The following is a 22052-nucleotide window of genomic DNA, read 5'->3' as shown; positions in this document are numbered from 1 at the left end:
TTACTCTCTTTAACTCCCTGTTCCAAATGAGGACACTCCAAAACCCAAACCTAAAATACCTTGATATTTACAGACATAAATAATTAAAAAATAAATCAACACCAAACACCACGTCTGTTAAATTTGCTTTTGAAATGGGCACAAAACCACTAGCCCCTTTCCGGCAAATATTTGCAGAGCTAATTTGGAAGACTTGGGTCTGTTTCCTTTGCCTCATTTAAAGAGAAATTGAACAGAGTTTGAGTGTCGTGGATATATCTGTTCTTAAGGTGCTGACCGCTGGCTATATCCACACAGTCATCACTTGTATAAGTGGAGCGTCTTCTCTCAGTGCAGTTGAATAGAGCTGCTCCTGTGTAACCGTCTTCCAAGCTATATGCTACTGACTTTACCAGCTTCATCTTCAATTTGAACAGTGAACCCCTCATGCAGGTCCCACCACTACCCATTACCTCAGCACAGGCCAGCACACACTGGAGCTCTGTATCATAATATCTGCTACAAATAAGAACCATTGAGCAACTGATGTGCATGGAACCTGGAGACTGTAATATGCAACAACATAAAAACATGCATTTTTTTTCCAGCTCAAATGAATTTTCAAAATGCTTGTCTTGGCTATTATTTATTCACATGAGGGTCAGGGTATAAAAGGATGCCAAAGATGAAACAAATGAGAAATCTTTTAAAAATCCAGTTTAAAATATGTTCTTTCTGTCCAGGCTCATACATATTTTTAAAGTGTGTATATTTTATATATATATATATATATATATATAATGTAATGATTAGTTACCCTTTTAGAGTTGAGTAAAAACTATGAAAATACCATTATTTTTTTAATTGTGATGGTAAATATACACACACATATAAATATCACAAATTAAGTCATAAATATGGAGAGTTATTACATTTAATAAGTAAAATATAATTATTTTTTAATGATCTGACATACAGTCATGAGGGGCTAAAGGGGTCACATGATAACAAAATGGCTTCCATCAGTTTGTTACACCACATTGCCTTTGATCTGGTTGTACAAATAAGCGATTTAAAATATTATTAATCATTTTAAAACACAACTGATTTGTGGCCTATGTTTAAGTCACTGTCATTGCCAAACTATTTATGCAAACATTTTTCTTTTTTAAGAATGTCAGCATTTTTTTCTTATTTACAGTCTAGACCATATTATTTTAAGCACCACTTCGACTTTTAATTGATCTAATTTAGAATAACTTAATCGATCAGAAAAAAAAAAAAAAAATCCACTTTGACTCATAAGCAACATCGTTACACCTGTCACCAAAACTGAACGGTTTAAACAAACGGATCTGTTCAGATCAATGAATGATAAATCATTCAGACGAGTGCGCCAGGTTAGTCAACTTTCCTCAAGCGTATCAGGTAAGGGAGGGCAACAGTTGCTCCCGTTTGTTTGAGGAGCAGCCAGGCTCGTTCTCTATTTGTGGATCTATGAATGGGAGAGTCTGAGTCCACAGTTCTTCCCCGAGACTTGTGTTTGCCCAGCCAGGCGCTGTGAAGTGTTAAAGGGAGCCGGTGGGTATACGACGCACCCAATGTGACCCATGGGGAGGAGTGGCAGGCAAGGATAGAGAGGGGCAAAAAACTGGCAGGGTGCGGTCTCAGTGCGCCGGGCAACTCAGATCACTTGACGTGCGCCAAAGGACGTGCTCATTCAAAGACAGCAGCCGCAGCAGTCTCTCTGACAGCTCTCCCAGTGTGCGTCGGAGTCGCCCTGTATCTCTCTCCTAGAATCTGTTAGATAAATAAATGGACTTGCCTGCTCACTCTCATTTCGGTGATTTTCTCGAGAGACCAACGTTTCGCATTCGATGGGCACTTAACACTTGGTATCACTGGATCTTTTCTCCGGCGTCTCTCCATGACAGCCTCTGCGCAAAGCGACTTTTACGCACGGACGATGGCGAGGATAAGGGTGATAAAGAAGTAGAGGTTTTGTCCTCCCCATATTTTACCCTGTGGGGGGGAATAAGGATCTTGCGGGGGGTAGTTTCTCATTGAACGGCGAGCTGTGCCACCGTACCACTCCGTGTCGGAGTGCCCGGCGGGTTGGGGTGGAATGCGTCTCCTCGTGGTGTTTGGGCTCCTCGTCGGCTGCGCCCTGATTTTCGCACCTGTTAACGAGGGCTGTGGGCCGGGGAGGGGACATGGGAAAAGGCGGCCTCCAAAGAAACTGACACCCCTTAATTATAAGCAGTTTATTCCAAATGTAGCCGAAAAGACACTGGGAGCCAGCGGGAGACACGATGGCAAAATCACCAGGATCTCGGAGCGCTTTAAAGATCTCACACCGAACTACAACCCCGACATCATCTTCAAAGATGAGGAGAACACAGGTGCGGATCGACTCATGACGCAGGTGAGCGACACTTGGATAATGCAACTGGAATGAATTCAATTATCTGCCCATTAGAAACACACACAATGGTTTTGATTCGATTGCAAGCACTTTAAACCTGTTGTTTAGCGGTGTGCCCTTTGCTCAGTCCCACCGACGCGCTCTTATCGATCTTCACAGCTTTCAGAGGAATTGATTGCTGACAGCGGTTTGTCTCTTAGAATCGCTTCTTTGATGGTTCTCGGGTTCAGAAAAGAATCGTATGCTTTTAAAACAAACGGCTTGATTTGCTTATTGATGTTATTGCAGATTCTTAGCATAGTGTTTTCTTTAGAGCAGAAAATAGAGTATTTACTAAACGACTAAAGAATGAACAGTTCTTTGTTGAATTTACGAAGATTCTCCTTGAAGCATACAAGTTTTCCCATCCAAGGAAAATCTTGGACCTGTCAAAAAAGTTGTTGATATGCTCATGTGCTCTTCGCTTTTGCGCAAGGGCTCTAAATACCAAGGCTTGTTTTGCATGCAAACGATAAAGAAATAATGTTTGATGTCATACTTTTCCAGCGTCAATCAATCAATCAATCAATCAATCATCTAACACCATCAAGATAACTTAATTAGATTCAACGTATTTATTATGTTAACTCACTCTAAAAAGAAAATTAAATATAAATTGACTTATTAGACAAAACAAGTCAACTTTCCATTTAGTGTGTGGTTTATTTAAGCAATTTATAAATAAATCATAAATGACTCATGGATTTGAACTTATGACTCTTATTTCCTCTCCAAATCATGGAACAGATATTGCCTGAAATTGTGGTCATAGTTACAGTATATCTGTGCTTTGGCAATGAACACTTGTTTCCATGCTGAAATTTGAATTTGCTGTTAAAAGCAAATTTGTCTTGTGTATTATAAAGGGTGGTGAATGTGGCTTGGTTAAATAAGTAAAAGTGAATCACTCAACATTTTGGACACATTTTGTACCTTGGTCGCTGAAAAATACCTGTGGTCTGGTAAAAATAAGTCAGTATATATTTGTGGTTTGAAGCATCACTCAGTTCTTCTCCTCGTGATTCAATAATTTGTCATTATGTAATGCTTTGCGTGGGCGCTTTTGAAAACAAATTCTTCAGGCATAAAAGAGAGGTGCCTGGGTTAAAAACAAAAACTGAGGCATATTGTCTGACGTGTTAATGTGGAAAAAGTAGGACTACAGAAATTAGTTCCTAAACCTAAACCTAAACCTAAAGCAAACCTATTAATTGCTGGAAAGAATACAGTTGAAATAAAGTTCTGCACGGAAGACACAAAACAGCATAAACATATACTCATGATAATATATGTAAATACGATTTAGAGATAAGCCTGTTGCTTTATTTCACATGATATTTGTGGTGTTATATCCGTACACTTCACCTTTCTTAAAAGGTGATCCATGACCATTTACAGTATCATTTGCAGAGCTCTGAATAATGTGTTCTGTTTTTACAGCACTCAGTGTCATTTGTATCAATTCTTCCTCTCTTTTGTCTTTGCCCTGTGGTGTATGTTTTTTTTGTCATTCAGTGTGTTTTGCCCTTTGGAGTTATAACTTGTCTTGTTTGCGTATTTCTTGCAAAACTCCACGCCATCATCTTCCACTTGTGCAACCCAGGTCTAAACCTCTTTCCTTGTTGCGTTCACAGCGTTGTAAAGATAAGCTGAACTCTCTGGCTATCTCTGTGATGAACATGTGGCCCGGGGTGAAGCTCAGGGTGACCGAGGGTTGGGATGAAGACGGCAATCACTATGAAGAGTCACTGCATTATGAAGGAAGAGCTGTCGATATCACCACCTCAGATCGCGACCGTAGTAAATATGGCATGTTGGCACGGCTAGCGGTGGAGGCCGGGTTTGATTGGGTCAACTATGGCTCCAAAGCTCACATCCACTGCAGCGTCAAGTCAGGTAGGGCTGAGACTATGGAAATCACTCTGTTTATTTACATTACAACTATATGCCACTTAACCATATGTAAAATAATATGTAAATCCAATGAATGTACTATATACACTCAGTTCTGTATTGGCATTGATGGTTCCATGAAGAACCTTTAAAGGAATAGTTCACTTAAAAATGAAAATTCTGTCATCATTTACTCCCCCTCAAGTTGTTCCAAACCTGTATGAATTTCTTTCTTCTGCTGAACACAAAAGAAGATATTTTGAAGAATGTCGGTAACCAGACAGTTGATGGACCCCATTGACTCCCATAGTAGGAAAAAAAAAACCATGGAAGTCAATGGGGTCCATCAACTGTTTGATTACCGACATTCTTCAAAATATCTTCTTTTGTGTTCAGCAGAAGAAAGAAATTCATACAGGTTTGAAAGAAATTATGAGTAAATGCTGACAGAATTTTCATTTTGAAATGAATTGTTCCTTTAACATCCATGGAAACTTTCCAATGCACAAAAGTCCCTTTATATTGGAAAAGGGTTCTTTTATAGAAGAAAAAAATATCTGAAAGGTTCTTTGGGGAACTGAAAATACTTCATTTTGCCATACTTCTATGGCATTGCTGTGAAATCCCCCTTTTGGAACCTTAATTTACAAGAGTATGATTTCACATTCAGCCGTGGACTTCATTTAACTTGAGTAGTTTTCATTAATAAGCAATATCTACACACATCTAATAGGTTAAACTTGGAATATGATCTGGATTTAAAAAAAGAAAAAAAATACATTTTCTTGAAACAGGTTTATGACAGATGGTATAAGCGTCCAGTCTGATCTATGGTGTTTGAACTATAAAGACTCCTGACTGAAAGGTTCATAAGCGTTCAGTGTGCAATTAAATCAGGTGTGTCCTTTTGTGGTTAAGTTGGTCAGTTCTCATTAACTTGGTTGAGATAAGTGGTAGACCTGGGATGAAGGTACAGGTAACAGACCACATCATTAAACCTTAAACACCTGCCTCTACCTGAGTCACCAGAGACCAAATTATTGGCCAGACAACCGGGAAAGTTAAAGTGCACCCATTCAGTATTTTAATGTCTCTTCTGGCAGTTTTCTCTTTTGACCAATTATCTTTTTTTTTTTTTTTGCATGGTAAAAAAATACCTTTTGCGCAGCAGATCAGGCTTTTGTGCTCTAATTGAAGATGGGTTGAAATAATCTGTTTCCAGTTTAGAATCTAAGAAAGTGCATTTTCATTCAACACTTACACATACAAAATTGCACACAATACAATGTTTTTTTTTTCCATCTGTGCCAAACCCCCCCCCCCCCCCCCCCAAAAAAAAAACAGTAATAATTCTCTTCCTTCATGATATGTATTACTGTACATGGTTTCTTTTTAACTTGTTTTTCATTAATGTGATATTTTTTATGAAATTCCACAGAATGTAAATTTGGGTCTGGCTATTACAGATTTATGGCTTAAAATGTCAGTTTTTTTGTCTGTAGAGTATTTCAACACTGCTAGAGAGGAATGGGACCTGTGTGTGGACATTTGTGAGGCACTTCTGTTATCTGTCTGATAGAGCATGCAAACACAAACAAGACCTTTTGTCTGCTTATGCTTTATCAAAGTCCTATAGGTGTGTTCTTCAACTGGCTTCTTCGACAGTTACTGTCAGATTTCAGGCACTGACCTCAATATAAACATAAGAAAAATGCAGTTTACCAGAAAAGATGCATCATATATTTCATATACTTCATGTACAGTTCTTTCTTACGTTTACACTGAAGTAAGTGCCTGAAAAATCACATTCTTACATAAAGCAAAATGAAGCAAAGCTCAAAGATAAACAAAACCATATGTTCATATACAGTATACACATACATACTTCCTTTATGCACTATATATATATATATATATATATATATATATATATATAAAGGGAATAAGGGAAAATGTGTATGTGTGTATATAAGAAAGATAGAGAATATGCCTTAAGAAGTTGGCCCGGCTGCCGACGTGCTGTGAGATGATTAACCAACTCCTTTGTTTTCCAGACGGCAACTCTGTTGTCCCCTTTCTCAGATCTCTTATCTCAGCCTGTCTTATCACCTGGCCTTGGTACTTACCTTTCCCAAATATTTGTGTAGGACTCCACGGAGACTTGAGACTCATTCTGGTTTTTGTAGGCTAGTGCATTGCGTAGCTCCAGACCCCAGTCACTTGTTTCGGACAGGAGTCATAGAGAGCCGAGATGGTTATTTATTAGCTTTTATTGCATTTTTACCCACTGACTGGAGTCGTGCGAAAAGCAAAAACGAATTAGCTTGAAGGATGGCGATTGAAATGTTTGCTTGCACACGCCAGGTTATTTTGCCACTGCAACTTTCAGTTTAATTGGATTTTTATGGGTTTACAATGAGAGCGGGAATGTGTTTGTGCTTGGGTGTGTGTGTTTTAAAGATTGAAGATTAATCTGAAGAAGGCATTGTGCCATTTAAACAACCCAAACTCAATCTTTAATAAACACATGACCTTTGGAATTGTCTTAGGCTACTGTGCACATATGCCGTCAATGAGTCGCACTAGAGAAAAACGCCAATTTTATCGCTCATTTCAACCATTATATTCTCTCTATGTGCATTTCAGAGAACTCTGTGGCTGCTAAAACCGGCGGCTGTTTTCCCGCATCGGCTCTTGTCACCGTTGAGGACGGAAGCGTGAAGACCATGGACCGCTTACAGCCTGGAGAGAAAGTACTCGCTTCATCAGAAAGCGACGGCAGTGGGATGCTCATCTACAGCGAAGTCATCGCCTTCCTGGACCGCGATCCTTCCGCAGAGAAGCAGTTCTACACCATCGAGACGGACTCGGGTGCTAAACTGAGCTTGACGGCGGCCCATCTCCTGTTTGTAACGGAAGGGAACTGCTCAGGGCCTGCAGTGAGTGCAGAGCTGAAATCTGTATTTGCTAGTGACGTGCTGCCGGGTCAGTGTGTGGTGTCCACACGAGGAGCAGGACAGCAGGGACATCTGTCCCGGGTCACTAGGATCCAAATACAGGAGGACAAGGGCGTTTTCGCTCCGCTCACCCGCCATGGCACGGTGGTGGTCAATAGTGTCGTCTCCTCCTGCTACGCGGCCGTGGACCAGCACTGGCTGGCTCACTGGGCTTTTGGTCCACTCAGGGTACTTTATAACTGGGGAGGGCCAGTTGGACATCAGGCTGTGGGGATACACTGGTATTCCTCACTGCTGCACTGGGTTGGGACTTGTGTGCTGGATCCAACACACTTCCATCCTTGGAGCATGATGGACAATGATAGATGAAACAAGCATGAGGAATGAGAATGTCACTAGATGAAGTTTTTGGAAGGATCTAAAAGAGAACGAAGTGAAGAACTCAATCATTTATGACCCTGAATAGACTATAAACCTGGACAAACTAGAAGGACGCAGCTATTCTGTGGGTCGACCCTCATTTGAGGAAGCGGACATGGACGTGACAAAATTGATCTTAAAAACCCATATTTAACGCTTTTCAATGGGTTTACTATACTGCCTACACTGGAACATTATCACGAATATACCAAGACGCACACACATCTACTCAGAATCTCTTATTCAGTCTCTTTCTCTCTTATACTCACACACACATTCACTAAACACATAGTTGTAGCCATTGAAGTGAGGAAACTATAGATGAATTTTCTGTACTCAGGTATGCAGTGACTCAACCACAGGCGATCAGATCAGACCAACGCGGGCTGATAAGGTTTGAGACGGAGGAGGAAGTTGTGTTAGAAAAGAATCGAGGCTGGAAGGTACACACAAACACACCCACTTTACAACTGGGTTAAAACTAGGCCTTTAAAACATCAGGAAAATACTTTCAGGTGCATAAATACAGTTTTGCGTTCATTCATATGGTCAGTTACATGTTTCGCACTGTAAAGGTAGAGGTGTCTTTCCCAACTTAATCAAGTATTTAATGGTCACATTGTACACTGTATTTCTCCATCTAGCATACATAAGGGTTTTGAGTACTTTTATGAAGGCTTCATTCAAAGAAATTAAGAGTTTACTCTGTGCAATGTGTAGCAATGTTATAAGAGTTTATGCCAGTTTATGTAGTCCTTATGTGTGCTTTATGCAGTAATACTCATTGTATTTCCCATACAACTTACTGTATTTATCTGTTTTGTGGCATTATTTACATTTTACTTAAAGATGTCAGAAATTATATAATATTTGTAAAACTATTTAAAGATCTATTTTTCAGAATTAAAGATTACAGAAATATCTGCATTTGTGTTTTTTTTTTTTTTTTTTTTTGTCTCTTGACAAAATTGCTCTGCTTTTTTGTATAGTATTAAAGTGTATTAAAGGGTTAGTTCACCCAAAAATGAAAATTCGGTCATCATTTACTCACCCTCATGTCGTTCCAAACCCGTAAGAATTACGTTCATCTTCGGAACGCAAAGATATTTTTAATAAAAATCTGAGCCAGTTCTGTACTCTAGCATTGAGTCTATGCAACTACCACTTTGATCTTAATTCTAAATTAAAGCCTAAATTAAATATGTTCATCATACAGTGTAAAGCAATCGAGTCATATGGATTAGTTTTACGTTCTCTTTATGAATTTTTTTAACGCGTCAAAGTGGTAGTTGCGTAGCTCTCAACGGAGCGAGAGAAATTGCTCAGATTGCAATTAAAATATCTTAATTTGTGTTAGATGAGCAAAAGTCTTACGGGTTTGGAATGACATGAGGGTGAGTAATGACAGAATTTTCATTTTTGTGTGAACAAACCCTTTAATACAGTGGTTCTCAGTCAGGGAATGTCAAATGAATATATTATTATTAATAACTTATTAACTTAATAACTTAATAAAAATGACTTAATAAATAAATTAATCAAAAATCAAAAATTGTGTTGGGCTTTGAGTCATAGAAGAATGTACCAGTCATTAACATAATACAATTTATAAAAATGCAAACCAGAAAGAGACTAGTTAAATACAGTTTGAAAATTAAAATAAAATATGGACTGAGCTGCAAGAATTCAGCCACTGCCAACACTGGCATTCTTGTCAGGTAATAAGCTAGACATCTCTGGTGCTGTCACCAGCACCTCTTCAACAGCTGGGCTTCTGCAGGCACAGAAGAGGACGGTTCTGAAGCCGGTCAGCTCCAGCACTTTCATCACAGGCCGAGGCGGGTCGTACATGGCGTCTGAACTTGGGCTGAATCCCTGCTGCTGATCAGCGAGAGACAGAATCTTCTTTGTGCCGTCATGTCTCGCCAAACCCCTCTCAGGCAAAGTCCCTGAATGACAAAAAATCATACTGTATACATAAAATCAAATTTCTTTTTTTGTGCTGAATATGCACACTACCGTTTTGAAAGAAATGTATAATTTTATGCATCAAATTCAATGTATCTTGAGAACCAAATCAGCGTATTAGAATGATTTCTGAAGGATCATGTGACATTGAAGACTGAAAATTCAGCTTTGCCATGACAGGAATAAATTGCATTTTAAATTGAAATAATATTTCATAATATTACTGTTCTTACTGTGTTTTTGATCAAATAAATGCAGCCTTGGTGAGCTTAAGAGACTTCCAAAAATTGTACCAACCCCAAACTTTTGAATGGTAGTGCATTTCTCTGTTGTTTTACCTGAAACGGTGTGCTCTAGAAGAAAAGCCAAAACCCCCACAAAGAAAACTGGTAAGGTTAAAAGAGACTGAAGAAGAACGTCAACACTGGCCACACCTGAACACAAGAAGATGAAAATTCTTTCAATTAAATGTCCAAATCAACAAATCTAAGCTAGGAGTAACAATACACTACACACAGTAGGAGAAAATACACTCTTATGGTTTTAGCACCTGTTTGTATAAAACTGGAGTGAAGTCTGAACCAGCGTGGCAGTGCTAATGACATGAACATTGTGAAGCCGATGTTGAAAATGTTGCGTCCTGAATCCACGTCAGCATGTTGGAAATAAGTTATGCCTGTTGCCACAGCAAGTGTGTAGGTCACACTGAGCACAGCACCTGAGAACACAAGCACAAGCAAACATTCAGCCCACGCTTTTAAAGCCATAGTGTCAGACAGCTATTAAAGTTCACTACTATGCTTTTTTAAAGGTTTATAATTTTGTTTTGGAGGTCTCCTACAATAGGATTACATGCATCCAAGGTCAAAAAACACTTTCATTTTCTCATCAGCTCTTTTCTCACAGTGTCTGAAATGGTTCGATAAAAGATTCAGTCTCTCTAAACCCTTCCTTTCCGAGAGCCTGCTCTGCTCTGATTGGCCAGATGGCCCAGTCTGTTGTGATTGGTCTACTTCTTACAGTGTCGGACACAAAACGCCCTGAATTTCAGCTATTCTCGACATGTCGTCGACAACACCAACCAAAACTCTTCCAGGCCTCAGCTACAACTACAGTGTTTTGAGGGTCAAAGTAGATGTTGTTCACGGGCAGCCAAAGAAGTCCATAGGCTGGCATTGTGCAGATTTCTAACAAACCTATGTTGGTTCATGGAATTATTGACGACTCGTTTCAGGCAGTTCAGAATCGGTTCTCTAACTCCATTTATCGTTCGCTTTGATCTTTGAAACTCTGCAGACCTTTTACATTCATAACCAGCTATATTACACACTACATGAAAGGTAATATCTGAAAAGCATAATAGAGACACTTTAAGACTGAAACAACTTAACTTTAGGTTGACCTGGGGTGTGTTTCCAGTACAACGACATAACTCGCTGCTTAAAGGAACACGCCGACTTTTTGGGACTTTAGCTTATTCACCGTATCTCCTAGAATTAGATAAGTCCATACATACTCTTCTCATCTCCGTGCGTGCCGTTACTCTGTCTGACGCACCCACCGCTAGCCTAGCTTAGCACATAGACTGGAGGTAAACGGCTCCAGCTAGCATTCTGCTCTAGCCTGGTTAAAACCAGACCATTCTCAGTAGTAACTGAGTTATGGTCTGGCAAAGCTTCATTAATAACTCATTTCCAAAGGGGCGTCACCAGGGACGTCGCTCAAATGCCTCTGGGCGCAATTGGATGGACCTAAAACCAATAAGAGCGATCGTCATCGTGTAAAGCCATATGCTGCGTCCCAATTCGCCTAAGTTATACTACGCCATAAAAGTATCTACTCTTTTTGTGAAGAAAAGGTATTTACTTTTGAATGTGTAGCAAAAAGTAGACAAGCTTTGGGACATACTACTTCGTCATCTTTATCGGACGGATTTGTCGCGTGCATCCTGTCACGTAAACTGCCCTGTCAATCATCTTGTCACAGTTAAAATCCTCTATTAAATCTAATTTAATTTCCTACCGTTTCGGAGAGAAATGTAGTATCACGTTCATCTGCCAGTGGGTCTTTCATGGAGACTGTCCTCATGTGTTTGCAATTTGAATATAATAATGCATTTAAAAGTTGGTGCGCTTCACCAACGGACGTCACTCAAATGCCTCTGGGCGCGATTGGATAGGCCTAAAACCAATCAGAGCGATCGTCATCGTGTAAAGCCCGCCTCAACGTTTCTGATTGGTGCCTCGATTTTGACGGATTAGAAATGGGCTTGAATGAGCTCTTTGCCAGACTACTTGCAGAGCAAATCTAAATTTTCCGGAAGTTGTCTGGGTTTTCCCAGGCTAATACTGCTCCCAATAAGTGACAAAATAACGCCAACATTTTCCTATTTACATGTTGTGATTTGTATAGTTTGTATAGCATGTAGTGATGGGGACGAGACCGCCTATGCCGAGTCCGAGTCAAGACCGAGTCTTTGAAGGGTCGAGTCCGAGTCGAGACCGAGTCCGTTGGTTAACATGGGAGGATTTGAACTTGAAACACGGAGTGTACTGACGCCGTGGTTAAAACAACATTGCTTCTTATGTTTGTTCATGTTTATTTGAGGCTATAAATTAACTAGAAGGAAGAGATGATCGGTTCACGAGCAGCTTTAACTGATGCTCTACAGCGATCTGTCACTACACATTTAAGAGCCACAAAACGGTATTTATTGTTTAAATTTATTTTAAAAAATGACCAAATTTGAAAGGCGAGACTTTGTTTAATATGTTTAATATCAAAAGTAACCGAAAAGTAACCTGGTCTGTCCTGTCTGTCAGCTTGTTGTCAGTCTCCTCTCTGCTCCGCAATGTATTTTTCACTGCGTGAGAACATGGTGTGGCGTGAGAACGGTGTAGCTTGTCGGACATAGCGACAGTAACTAAGGGGGGCGGGTCTTTGCGAACAGTCAATTAAAATTTTCTAGTGGTATGTATTCTAGTGGACTAGTGATGGGACGAGACCGCCTATGCCGAGTCCGAGTCAAGACCGAGTCTTTGAAGGGTCGAGTCCGAGTCAAGACCGAGTCTTTGTAAGAACAAGTCCGAGTCGAGTCCGAGAAAGCAGAAATCGGTCTCGAAACCGGACTCGAGTACTACATCACTAATAGCATGTACAAATAACAAGGTCACATGAGACACAGCCATCTTCTAACCGTATACATACTGGGAACTATATTCTCAGAAGGCGAAGAACTGTTACTTGGGCGGAGTGATTTGCTCGCAGCACCTGAGAAGCCCGTGGTGAGGAGCAGAGAGTTCGCTCAGAGTTGGAATAAAACCACTCAACTTTGCGATGCTGTTTGCGAATGTGCATTGGAACTATGTTTTCAGGAAACACAGACTCGTTGAACTATGCTGATAACGACGGAACTTGCAACCATAGTTGGCTAACGATGCTTTTGGGAAACGCACCCCTGATTGTTACCAGCAACATTTACCATTTAATTGAGTAAACTATAAATGAATAATCACCATGTATGGCCAGAGGGACAGAGCAGAGCATCTGCGCTAATTGAGGAGACACACCCAGAATTAACAACAACACCCCAGCGAGCTGCACTGTGCTCCGGGACCCAGACTATGAGAGAAAAAGACATCATAAGGATAATTAAGAGATGTTGTAATAAACAGCAAAAGAGTTAATCATTTTAGGCAAACCTAGCAATCACAATACGGTTGTGACATGCATCAATAGACTCTTACCTGGCTGAGCCCAATAACACATGCATTAGACACACTGCTGCACAGTCCTAGTGGCGCCCCCATCAGGCCAGCGATCACACTTCCCATGCCATCCACACACAGGCCCCTGTTACAGGCATGTGCTGGGGGCACAGGAGCCCTCAGGAGCCGAGCTGCCATCACATACACAGCTGGAGAGCTAATGCTTGCAGACAGGCCACCAGCCACTCCTGCTGCAATGCTCTTTCCAGACAGCAGAGGGAGTGCTGAGGCTGAAAGTATACAAGAAACAAAAAACTTCTGAAGAAGAAGGAAAATTTGGAACTCATAACAAAGTTTATTACTGGTTCACTGTTAATACCTTCAAGGCAACTAAAAAGGGAGACAAAAAAAAATCTTTCATATTACCAGGGAGAGGAAAGTCCAGCCATGGTACAGAGTCATTGGGAAAGGCAAAGTCAGATGAATGTGGACTGTTGGTGGACTGAATGAAGGTGGTGTTTCTAATTGTTGAGAGCATCTGGGTCACAGAGGTAAGATGGACGTGACCCCACCGCACCAGTGCGGCACAAACGGCCCAGCTCACCATCACAGATAGAAGTACCTACACAGGACGAACACAAAGAGCAGGAACAATATACTGTCTTTGTTAATAATAAGGAACCCTCATACAATAACCTCAACAGTATTTAGACCCATTAGTGCATGAATGTCATTGATTTACATACATTGACTAAAAATGGTTGAAATTAATTGCAAAAATGTCTGTAGTAAAGGTCTGAAAAAAGGTCATTTATTTGCAGATGCCACATAGTTTCATTTTATATCTAATGCAATGTACACTAGAGTTCAAAAGATTGGAGTATTTGGATATTTTTTATATAAGTCTCTTTTTGCTGCTCACCAAGACTGCATTTATCTGATGCACTTATCTGAAGACAGACATATCTTGAAGTATTATTACAATTTAAATTTAATTTAAAATATTTGAATATATTTTTAAATGTAATTAATTCCTGTGATGGAAAAGCTGAATTTTCAGCATTACTCCAATCTTCAGTGTCACATGATCCTTGGTGAGAATTATGCCTAATATGCTGATTTGGTGCTCAAGAAACATTTCTTACTATTATTATCAATGTTGAAAAGTTGAAATGTTTATGCTGCCTATTTTTTTTTTTTTTTTTTTTTTTTTGGAAACTGTTATACATTTTTATTCTGGATTCTTTGATGAAAAGTTTAAAAGAACAGGATTGATTTGAAATATAAATATTTTATAACATGTCTTTACGTTCATTTTGATCAATTTATTGCGTCCTTGCTGAATAAAAGAATGAATTTCCTTAAAAAATCGTATTGGCGCCAAACTTTTAAACGGTAGTGTAAATCTGTTTTATATGATATATATTCCATAAATATATTCCGATCTTAAGTTCATGTTAATTTCTAATGAATATTAGCATTTATATTTATAAATTAACATTAATAAATACATCAAATTCATACATTTTTAGGTGTGGCTGCACACAGACATCTCCACATTTGCACAGACTCGGATGAGAATAATAACTCCAGTCAGACACAGCACAGAATAATAACCAATAAGAATTTCCCAAACGCAAGATTCCAATACGAGCTTACGATCACTCATAAAAAGCCTAGAACTGTTTCCCATAACCTTTGACAACATTCAGTCCCATATTAAATTAAGAACATTTTAGCCAAAGATCACTGTAACACAACGCACCTCTTTGGTGGGAAACTTTGCCCAGATCAATGACATAATCTTCTTACAGGCAAAATATCAATCTAATATACTGCAGGTTAAAAGCGGTAAAAGAGCTTGACAACCAATGCAACAGGAAATCCCATATATCATGAGTGAAGGTGTCTGTGTTACACTGGTTTTGGAAGAGACAGTAAACTTCTCTTGTGTGGAAAGTCACACAACTTTAAAAGTGAAGAAACACTTGCAGCAATGGCTCTCAAAGTCAAACTAAAGGCTGGAATACACTACACGACTTTTGCCCGGAATTTTCCTGCGATTTATTGTGTGGACAGGTCGATGCTAGTTGCCGAAAGTCAGAGCCAGGTTTCATTTCCCAGAAAATTGCAAAGTGTATGATGGGCACAGACTATGAATCCATCCAGTCACAGTATATCAAACATGTATGTTATTTTGAACCAACTTTAGAATGGTGTTTCTGCATCTGTTTGTTGTTTTCAGAGCGACTTGAAAGTCTGGTAGTGTGTGATCCTCAATCGTTTAGTGTATGCCCAGTTTTTCTCTGTAACCATTTTACAAAGTCACCAAGTAGTGTAAGATGCCTAGTGTCTTAAAATCTGTTCAGATTTGAAAAGTCTTGTAGTGCATTTCAGCCATTAAAGTGCAGTAAGCGATTTCTGGGAAACACCGTTGAAAGTTGATCGGACCGAGAGCCACCACACACTTGTAGCCAATCAGCAGTAGGGGGCGTGTCTACTCATGGTGGGGGAGGAGAAAGAGTGAGCCAATCAGCAGTAGGGGGTGTGTCTATTCATGATGGGGGAGGAGAGAGAGTGAGCCAATCAGCAGTCAGAGGGCGTGTCTAGTCATGGTGGGGAGCAGAAAGAGTGAGCCAATCAGCAGTCAGAGGGCGTGTCTAGTCATGGTGGGGGAGGAGAAAGAGTGAGCCAATCAGTAGTAGGGGGCGTGTCTAGTCATGGTGGGGGAGCAGAAAGAGTGAGCCAATCAGCAGTCAGAGGGCGTGTCTAGTCATGGTGGGGGAGGAGAAAGCGTGAGTCAATCAGCAGTGAGAGGGCGTGTCTAGTCATGGTGGGGGAGGAGAAAGAGTGAGCAATCAGCAGTGAGAAGGCGTGTCTAGTCATGGTGGGGGAGGAGAAAGAGTGAGCAATCAGCAGTGAGAAGGCGTGTCTAGTCATGGTGGGGGAGGAGAAAGAGTGAGCAATCAGCAGTGAGAAGGCGTGTCTAGTCATGGTGGGGGAGGAGAAAGAGTGAGCAATCAGCAGTGAGAGGGCGTGTCTAGTCATGGAGGGGGAGGAGAAAGAGTGAGCAATCAGCAGTGAGAAGGCGTGTCTAGTCATGGTGGGGGAGGAGAAAGAGTGAGCAATCAGCAGTGAGAAGGCGTGTCTAGTCATGGTGGGGGAGGAGAAAGAGTGAGCAATCAGCAGTGAGAAGGCGTGTCTAGTCATGGTGGGGGAGGAGAAAGAGTGAGCCAATCAGCAGTGAGAGGGCGTGTCTAGTCATGGAGGGGGAGGAGAAAGAGTGAGCCAATCAGCAGTGAGAGGGCGTGTCTAGTCATGGAGGGGGAGGAGAAAGAGTGAGCAATCAGCAGTGAGAAGGCGTGTCTAGTCATGGTGGGGGAGGAGAAAGAGTGAGCCAATCAGCAGTGAGAGGGCGTGTCTAGTCATGGAGGGGGAGGAGAAAGAGTGAGCAATCAGCAGTGAGAAGGCGTGTCTAGTCATGGTGGGGGAGGAGAAAGAGTGAGCCAATCAGTAGTAGGGGGCGTGTCATTCATGATGGGGGAGGAGAAAGAGTGAGCCAATCAGTAGTAGGGGGCGTGTCATTCATGATGGGGGAGGAGAGAGAGTGAGCCAATCAGCAGTGAGAGGGCGTGTCTAGTCATGGTGGGGGAGGAGAAAGAGTGAGCCAATCAGCAGTCAGAGGGCGTGTCTAGTCATGGTGGGGGAGGAGAAAGAATGAGCCAATCAGCAGTGAGAGGGCGTGTCTAGTCATTGAGGGGGAGGAGAAAGAATGAGGCAATCAGCAGTGAGAGGGCGTGTCTAGTCATGGTGGGGGAGGAGAAAGAGTGAGCCAATCAGTAGTAGGGGTCGTGTCATTCATGATGGGGGAGGAGAAAGAGTGAGCAATCAGCAGTGAGAAGGCGTGTCTAGTCATGGTGGGGGAGGAGAAAGAGTGAGCCAATCAGTAGTAGGGGTCGTGTCATTCATGATGGGGGAGGAGAAAGAGTGAGCAATCAGCAGTGAGAAGGCGTGTCTAGTCATGGTGGGGGAGGAGAAAGAGTGAGCCAATCAGCAGTCAGAGGGCGTGTCTAGTCATGGTGGGGGAGGAGAAAGAGTGAGCCAATCAGCAGTCAGAGGGCGTGTCTAGTCATGGTGGGGGAGGAGAAAGAGTGAGCCAATCAGTAGTAGGGGGCGTGTCATTCATGATGGGGGAGGAGAAAGAGTGAGCCAATCAGTAGTAGGGGGCGTGTCATTCATGATGGGGGAGGAGAAAGTGAGCAAGAGGGAGATTTGAAGAAAGACTGTAGAAAGAGAGATGGCTGAGAGACATTAAAAAAGAGAAAAGGTCAAAGTAATATCACTGGAAGAAGAAGGGTTTTGACCAGGCAAGAGCTTTAGGAAACACGTTAGTATTAGAAAAGCTTTCCAGCGCTGGAGAGACCCAAGCGGGAAGGCCTGAAAATGGACGCTGAGGTTGTAGTTGTAATGTTAACCGTACAGGACAGTTTTGAGTGTTTGTCTGGAGCTGGTGTGCAGCTGGCGAGTAACATCAAACTCTTGCTTGTATATACTCCTGTGTACTGCATGTTAATTTTTTGTTCCTCCTTGTCGTTCGTTCCCCATCTTCACTTTGTTTTTTGTGAAGCATTATTTTGCTTCAAATCAGCTATGATAATAAGACATCCACTCTTGCATTGCGTGTTCATGAATTTTGGGGCCGGAGCAATGAAGCGAGGGGTGTGTTTGTTTGGGGTTGATTTCAAATGTCAACAGTGTTTCTCAGAAATTGCTTACTGCACCTTTAAGTCATTCTGAATTTGAGCAACATCCCTTGATGTAACTCACAGAGAGTCTCCTGGAGACCGAGAACACAGACAGCCACAGAAAGGAGTGCAGATACTGAGAGAGGATCACTAGAAGAATAACTGCCCTAAAAAAAAGAAAGAAAGATATTTGTATTTAGAGTGCTCTGTGTATCCATGTTGCACGTTGAGTTCATAAAAAGAAACACTTATTCTTGCAACTATTCTGATTTAACCTAGAATTATTATCACATACAGGGTATCTCTATATTGTTCAATTACTCAATAAAAAATGACTACAAATTAATAACCTTATACACTGCTATTTCTTTCCTAGACAGATTGCAGTAAAAGTTTAATGGACTCACTTTATATCAAGTGTCTTTGACTACTATGTACTAACATTTAAATTAAATTTACACTTATTGTGTGCATACATGTTTTTACAAAGTATTTACATTTTAAAATTACCTGCATGTAATTACAGCTGTAATTTATTTCTGTAATTCCATCCATAATTACACTGTTGAACCTTCCCTTACACCTTAACGCACCCTTAAACCTTAAACCTACCCATACCACTAAACCTGTCCCTAACCTTACCATATCCACCTCAATAGCAGCAAATGTGTTTTGCAATACAACATGAACACAGTAAGTATATTGCACTGAACAGTTTTTATTTTTTTTATGTAAGTACATAATATAGTCACCCGAGGACACAATATGAAAGACCTCAGAAAAGTGTGTCCTTACAGTGCAGCCATGCCCCAGTGGTCAGAACAAAGCAGCGCTGCCTCCCTGTAGATGGAAAATCCCAAAATGCAAAGGACAGGGGCCAGAACTAATGGTCCACAACGTCCCAATGCAAACCCACTCAGACCAGTCAAACCCACGGCGAACTGCACAATACCTGTAACCAGAGTCATGCCTCTCAACTACACACACAAACACACACACACATACACATGTGGGCAAGCACCAACAAACACGATGATATGAAATGATCAAGATGAAATATTAATGTATCAATAAATAAATCAAATAAATAAAAATATTTTTGGTAAGTGGAAGCTGACGTTACTATGCATTACTGCAGAACAGTGTGACAATGGAGGGGTGGTCTGAATGTTCAGCACCACGGACAGCACTGTGCTCTACCTCTCTTATTGGGTGTGCTGGGGCCACAGGCTCCTCTGCGTCAATACACTGACCCCTGCAGGCCACAGGAGTCCCTACCACACAATACCATTACAAACAGATTTCAGAATCAGAAACAAAATGTATAGATTTATTGCCAAGTATGTTTACACACACAAGGAATTTGTCTTGTCTTGTGACAGAAGAAGTTTACAGTGTACAGAAACAACAACAACAACAACAACAACAACTACTACAACAGTACACAGATCATAAAATAAAGATACGTGAATATATATATAGTATATTCCAAATAGTAATGTTTCCAAAGGTTTGACCATTACTCTCTCTCTATATATATATATATAGTACCGGTCAAAAGTTTGGAAACATTACTACTATCTTATGCTCACCAAGGCTGCATTTATTTGATCAAAAATACAGAAAAAAAAACCCAGTAAAACTGAATATTATTACAATTATTAGTACATTGTATATTATTACAATTTAAAATAATGGTTTATATTTGAATATACCTTAAAATATCATTTATTCCTGTTATAGCAAAGCTGAATTTTCATCAGCCATTACTCTAGCCTTCAGTGTCACATGACCCTATAGAAGTCATACTAATATGCTGATTTCTTATCAATGTTGAAAACAGTTGTGCTGCTTAATCATTTTTTATAACCTATGCTTTTTTTCTGGATTTCTTGATGAATAAAAAATTAAAAAGAACAGCCTTTATTTAAAATAGAAATATTGTGTAACAATATACACTACTGTTCAAAAAGTTTGGGGTCATTATTTTTCTATCTTTTAAAAAAATAAATGAATACTTTTACTTTGCAAGGATGTGTTAAATTGATAAAAGGTGATGGAAAAGACTTATATTGTTAGAAAGGATTTATATTTTAAATAATTGCTGTTCTTTTTTACTTTTTATTCATCAATGCATCCTGAAAAAAGGTTCCAAAAACATATTATGCAGCACAACTATTTCCAACATTTATAGTAACTGAGTATCAAATCAGTATTAGAATGATTTCTGAAGGGTCACATGACACTGAAGACTGGAGTAATGGCTATATATATATATATATATATATATATATATATATATATATATATATATATATATATATATATATTAGGGCTGTCAAACGATTAATCGCGATTAATCGCATCCAAAATAAAAGTTTGTTTTTACATAATATATGTGTGTGTACGGTGTATAATTATTTTCTATATATAAATACACACACATGCATGTATATATTTAAGAAATATTTGCATGTATATACTGTGTATATATATTTATATTATATATAATTTATATTATATATAAATATTTTATATATAAATAACACATTTTTCTTAAATATATATGCATGTGTGTGTATTTATATATAGAAAATAATTATACTCCATACACACACATATATTATGTAAACACAAACTTTTATTTTGAATGCGATTAATCGCGATTAATCGTTTTACAGCCCTAATATATATATGTTTGTGTGTGTGAATTTGAATGTACAAGTGTGCTATATACAAACAAAATATAAAATGAGCATCAATGATAATTTCTGTAGCTTTAATTGGGGCAAGTTAGTGTGTTTAATTGGGTAGATTATTAGATTGTCTTTGACTTCATTTTAATTCTGTCAAGAACCACTCTGACCTGACTGAGCAGAAAGCAGCACTAGGGCAGGGATCAGAAAGTCCAAAGATGGAGCCTGGATCAATGGCAAACTGAGAACAGAGGAAACATTGGACTTGATCCTATAGATTGTACAACTGTATCAACTTAAATGGAAAGCAACATGGGTAATGTAACCTTACCGTGATCCAATCCAGCTCTGCAGTAGTGTAGCTATACCTGAGTGAAAGAGCACATAGGCCACTATTCTTTCCTTGTCTACGTCCTGAATTAGTGCACTCACAACCAATGCACACAGAGAGGACAGCACCAACACATGCTGCATGGAGACAGAGAGACATTCACTAAGTTTGCTTTGAGAACTTTACATTTATGCAGTAGGTTATGACTTTAAAATGTCAGCATTTATAAAATATGACAGTATGTTCTCGAATTGCCTAAAGAACTCAAGGATGACTTCATGTTTCAAAAATATTTTGTTCATCCACGCAGGAATTAAAGTGCATGCTTTAACTGTACTCCAGTTTCATAGGACTTTATCAACTTGTTAAAGAAATATAATTAAAAAAAATACTCACTTGCAGAGCAAGGGCAATATTCAGCAATAATGAGGGACTGCAATCCACGTCTATTCTTTCCATTCCTCCAGGCTTTTCCGGGTCCAAAGGTTTCTCTTCACGTGTACACAGTTTCTTACATCTATAGGTCCTTACCATTGTTTCTGACTTTCTTTCCTCCTTCTTCGTCTTTCCTTAAAATTCTATTTGGCCTGCCACTGTTTACAATGTTAGCTTTCTCCTCTTGTCTTCCCTCTTCCTCCTCATATGATGGCCTTTGACTCAGTTACGCAATGTGCAGTTTTTCATCAGCATTCCTTCTTTTAATCATTATCTTCCTATTGACTTCATATAACAATGGATTATTGCAACAGCTTTGCTTGGGAAGCTGATATGATCTCTGGAGAAAATGAGTGATTATGCTTGCCATTGTAAATCCACTGTTAAACATACCCTTGTGAAAAAGAATTGTATTGAATGTGCATTTGTAGTGTACTTAAAAAAAAACTGTACTTGC

General features: G+C 39.8%; 2 protein-coding genes across 2 annotated transcripts; one reads left to right on the top strand and one right to left on the bottom strand.

The window, feature by feature from the left end:
• The first annotated feature begins 905 nt into the window (after positions 1-905).
• On the top strand, positions 906-7683 carry ihha (Indian hedgehog signaling molecule a). Its single transcript, XM_079881292.1, has 3 exons — positions 906-2404; positions 4078-4339; positions 6983-7683. The coding sequence occupies exons 1-3, from the start codon at positions 2105-2107 to the stop codon at positions 7660-7662; spliced, it is 1242 nt and encodes a 413-aa protein (XP_079737418.1). The 5' UTR covers positions 906-2104; the 3' UTR covers positions 7663-7683.
• Positions 7684-7760: 77 nt separating this feature from the next.
• Positions 7761-21922, bottom strand: slc23a3 (solute carrier family 23 member 3). The gene is made up of 12 exons (XM_079881293.1): positions 21557-21922; positions 21161-21297; positions 21000-21070; positions 19334-19407; positions 18929-19110; positions 18216-18300; positions 13815-14010; positions 13428-13678; positions 13197-13302; positions 10232-10399; positions 10020-10115; positions 7761-9662 (listed from the first exon to the last, which is right to left on the bottom strand). The coding sequence occupies exons 1-12, from the start codon at positions 21692-21694 to the stop codon at positions 9400-9402; spliced, it is 1767 nt and encodes a 588-aa protein (XP_079737419.1). The 5' UTR covers positions 21695-21922; the 3' UTR covers positions 7761-9399.
• Positions 21923-22052: the final 130 nt, after the last annotated feature.

The sequence above is a fragment of the Squalius cephalus genome, assembly GCF_949319135.1.
Source record: "Squalius cephalus genome assembly, chromosome: 9".
Taxonomy (NCBI): domain Eukaryota; kingdom Metazoa; phylum Chordata; class Actinopteri; order Cypriniformes; family Leuciscidae; genus Squalius; species Squalius cephalus.
This window is presented reverse-complemented; position numbering and strand designations above follow the sequence as displayed.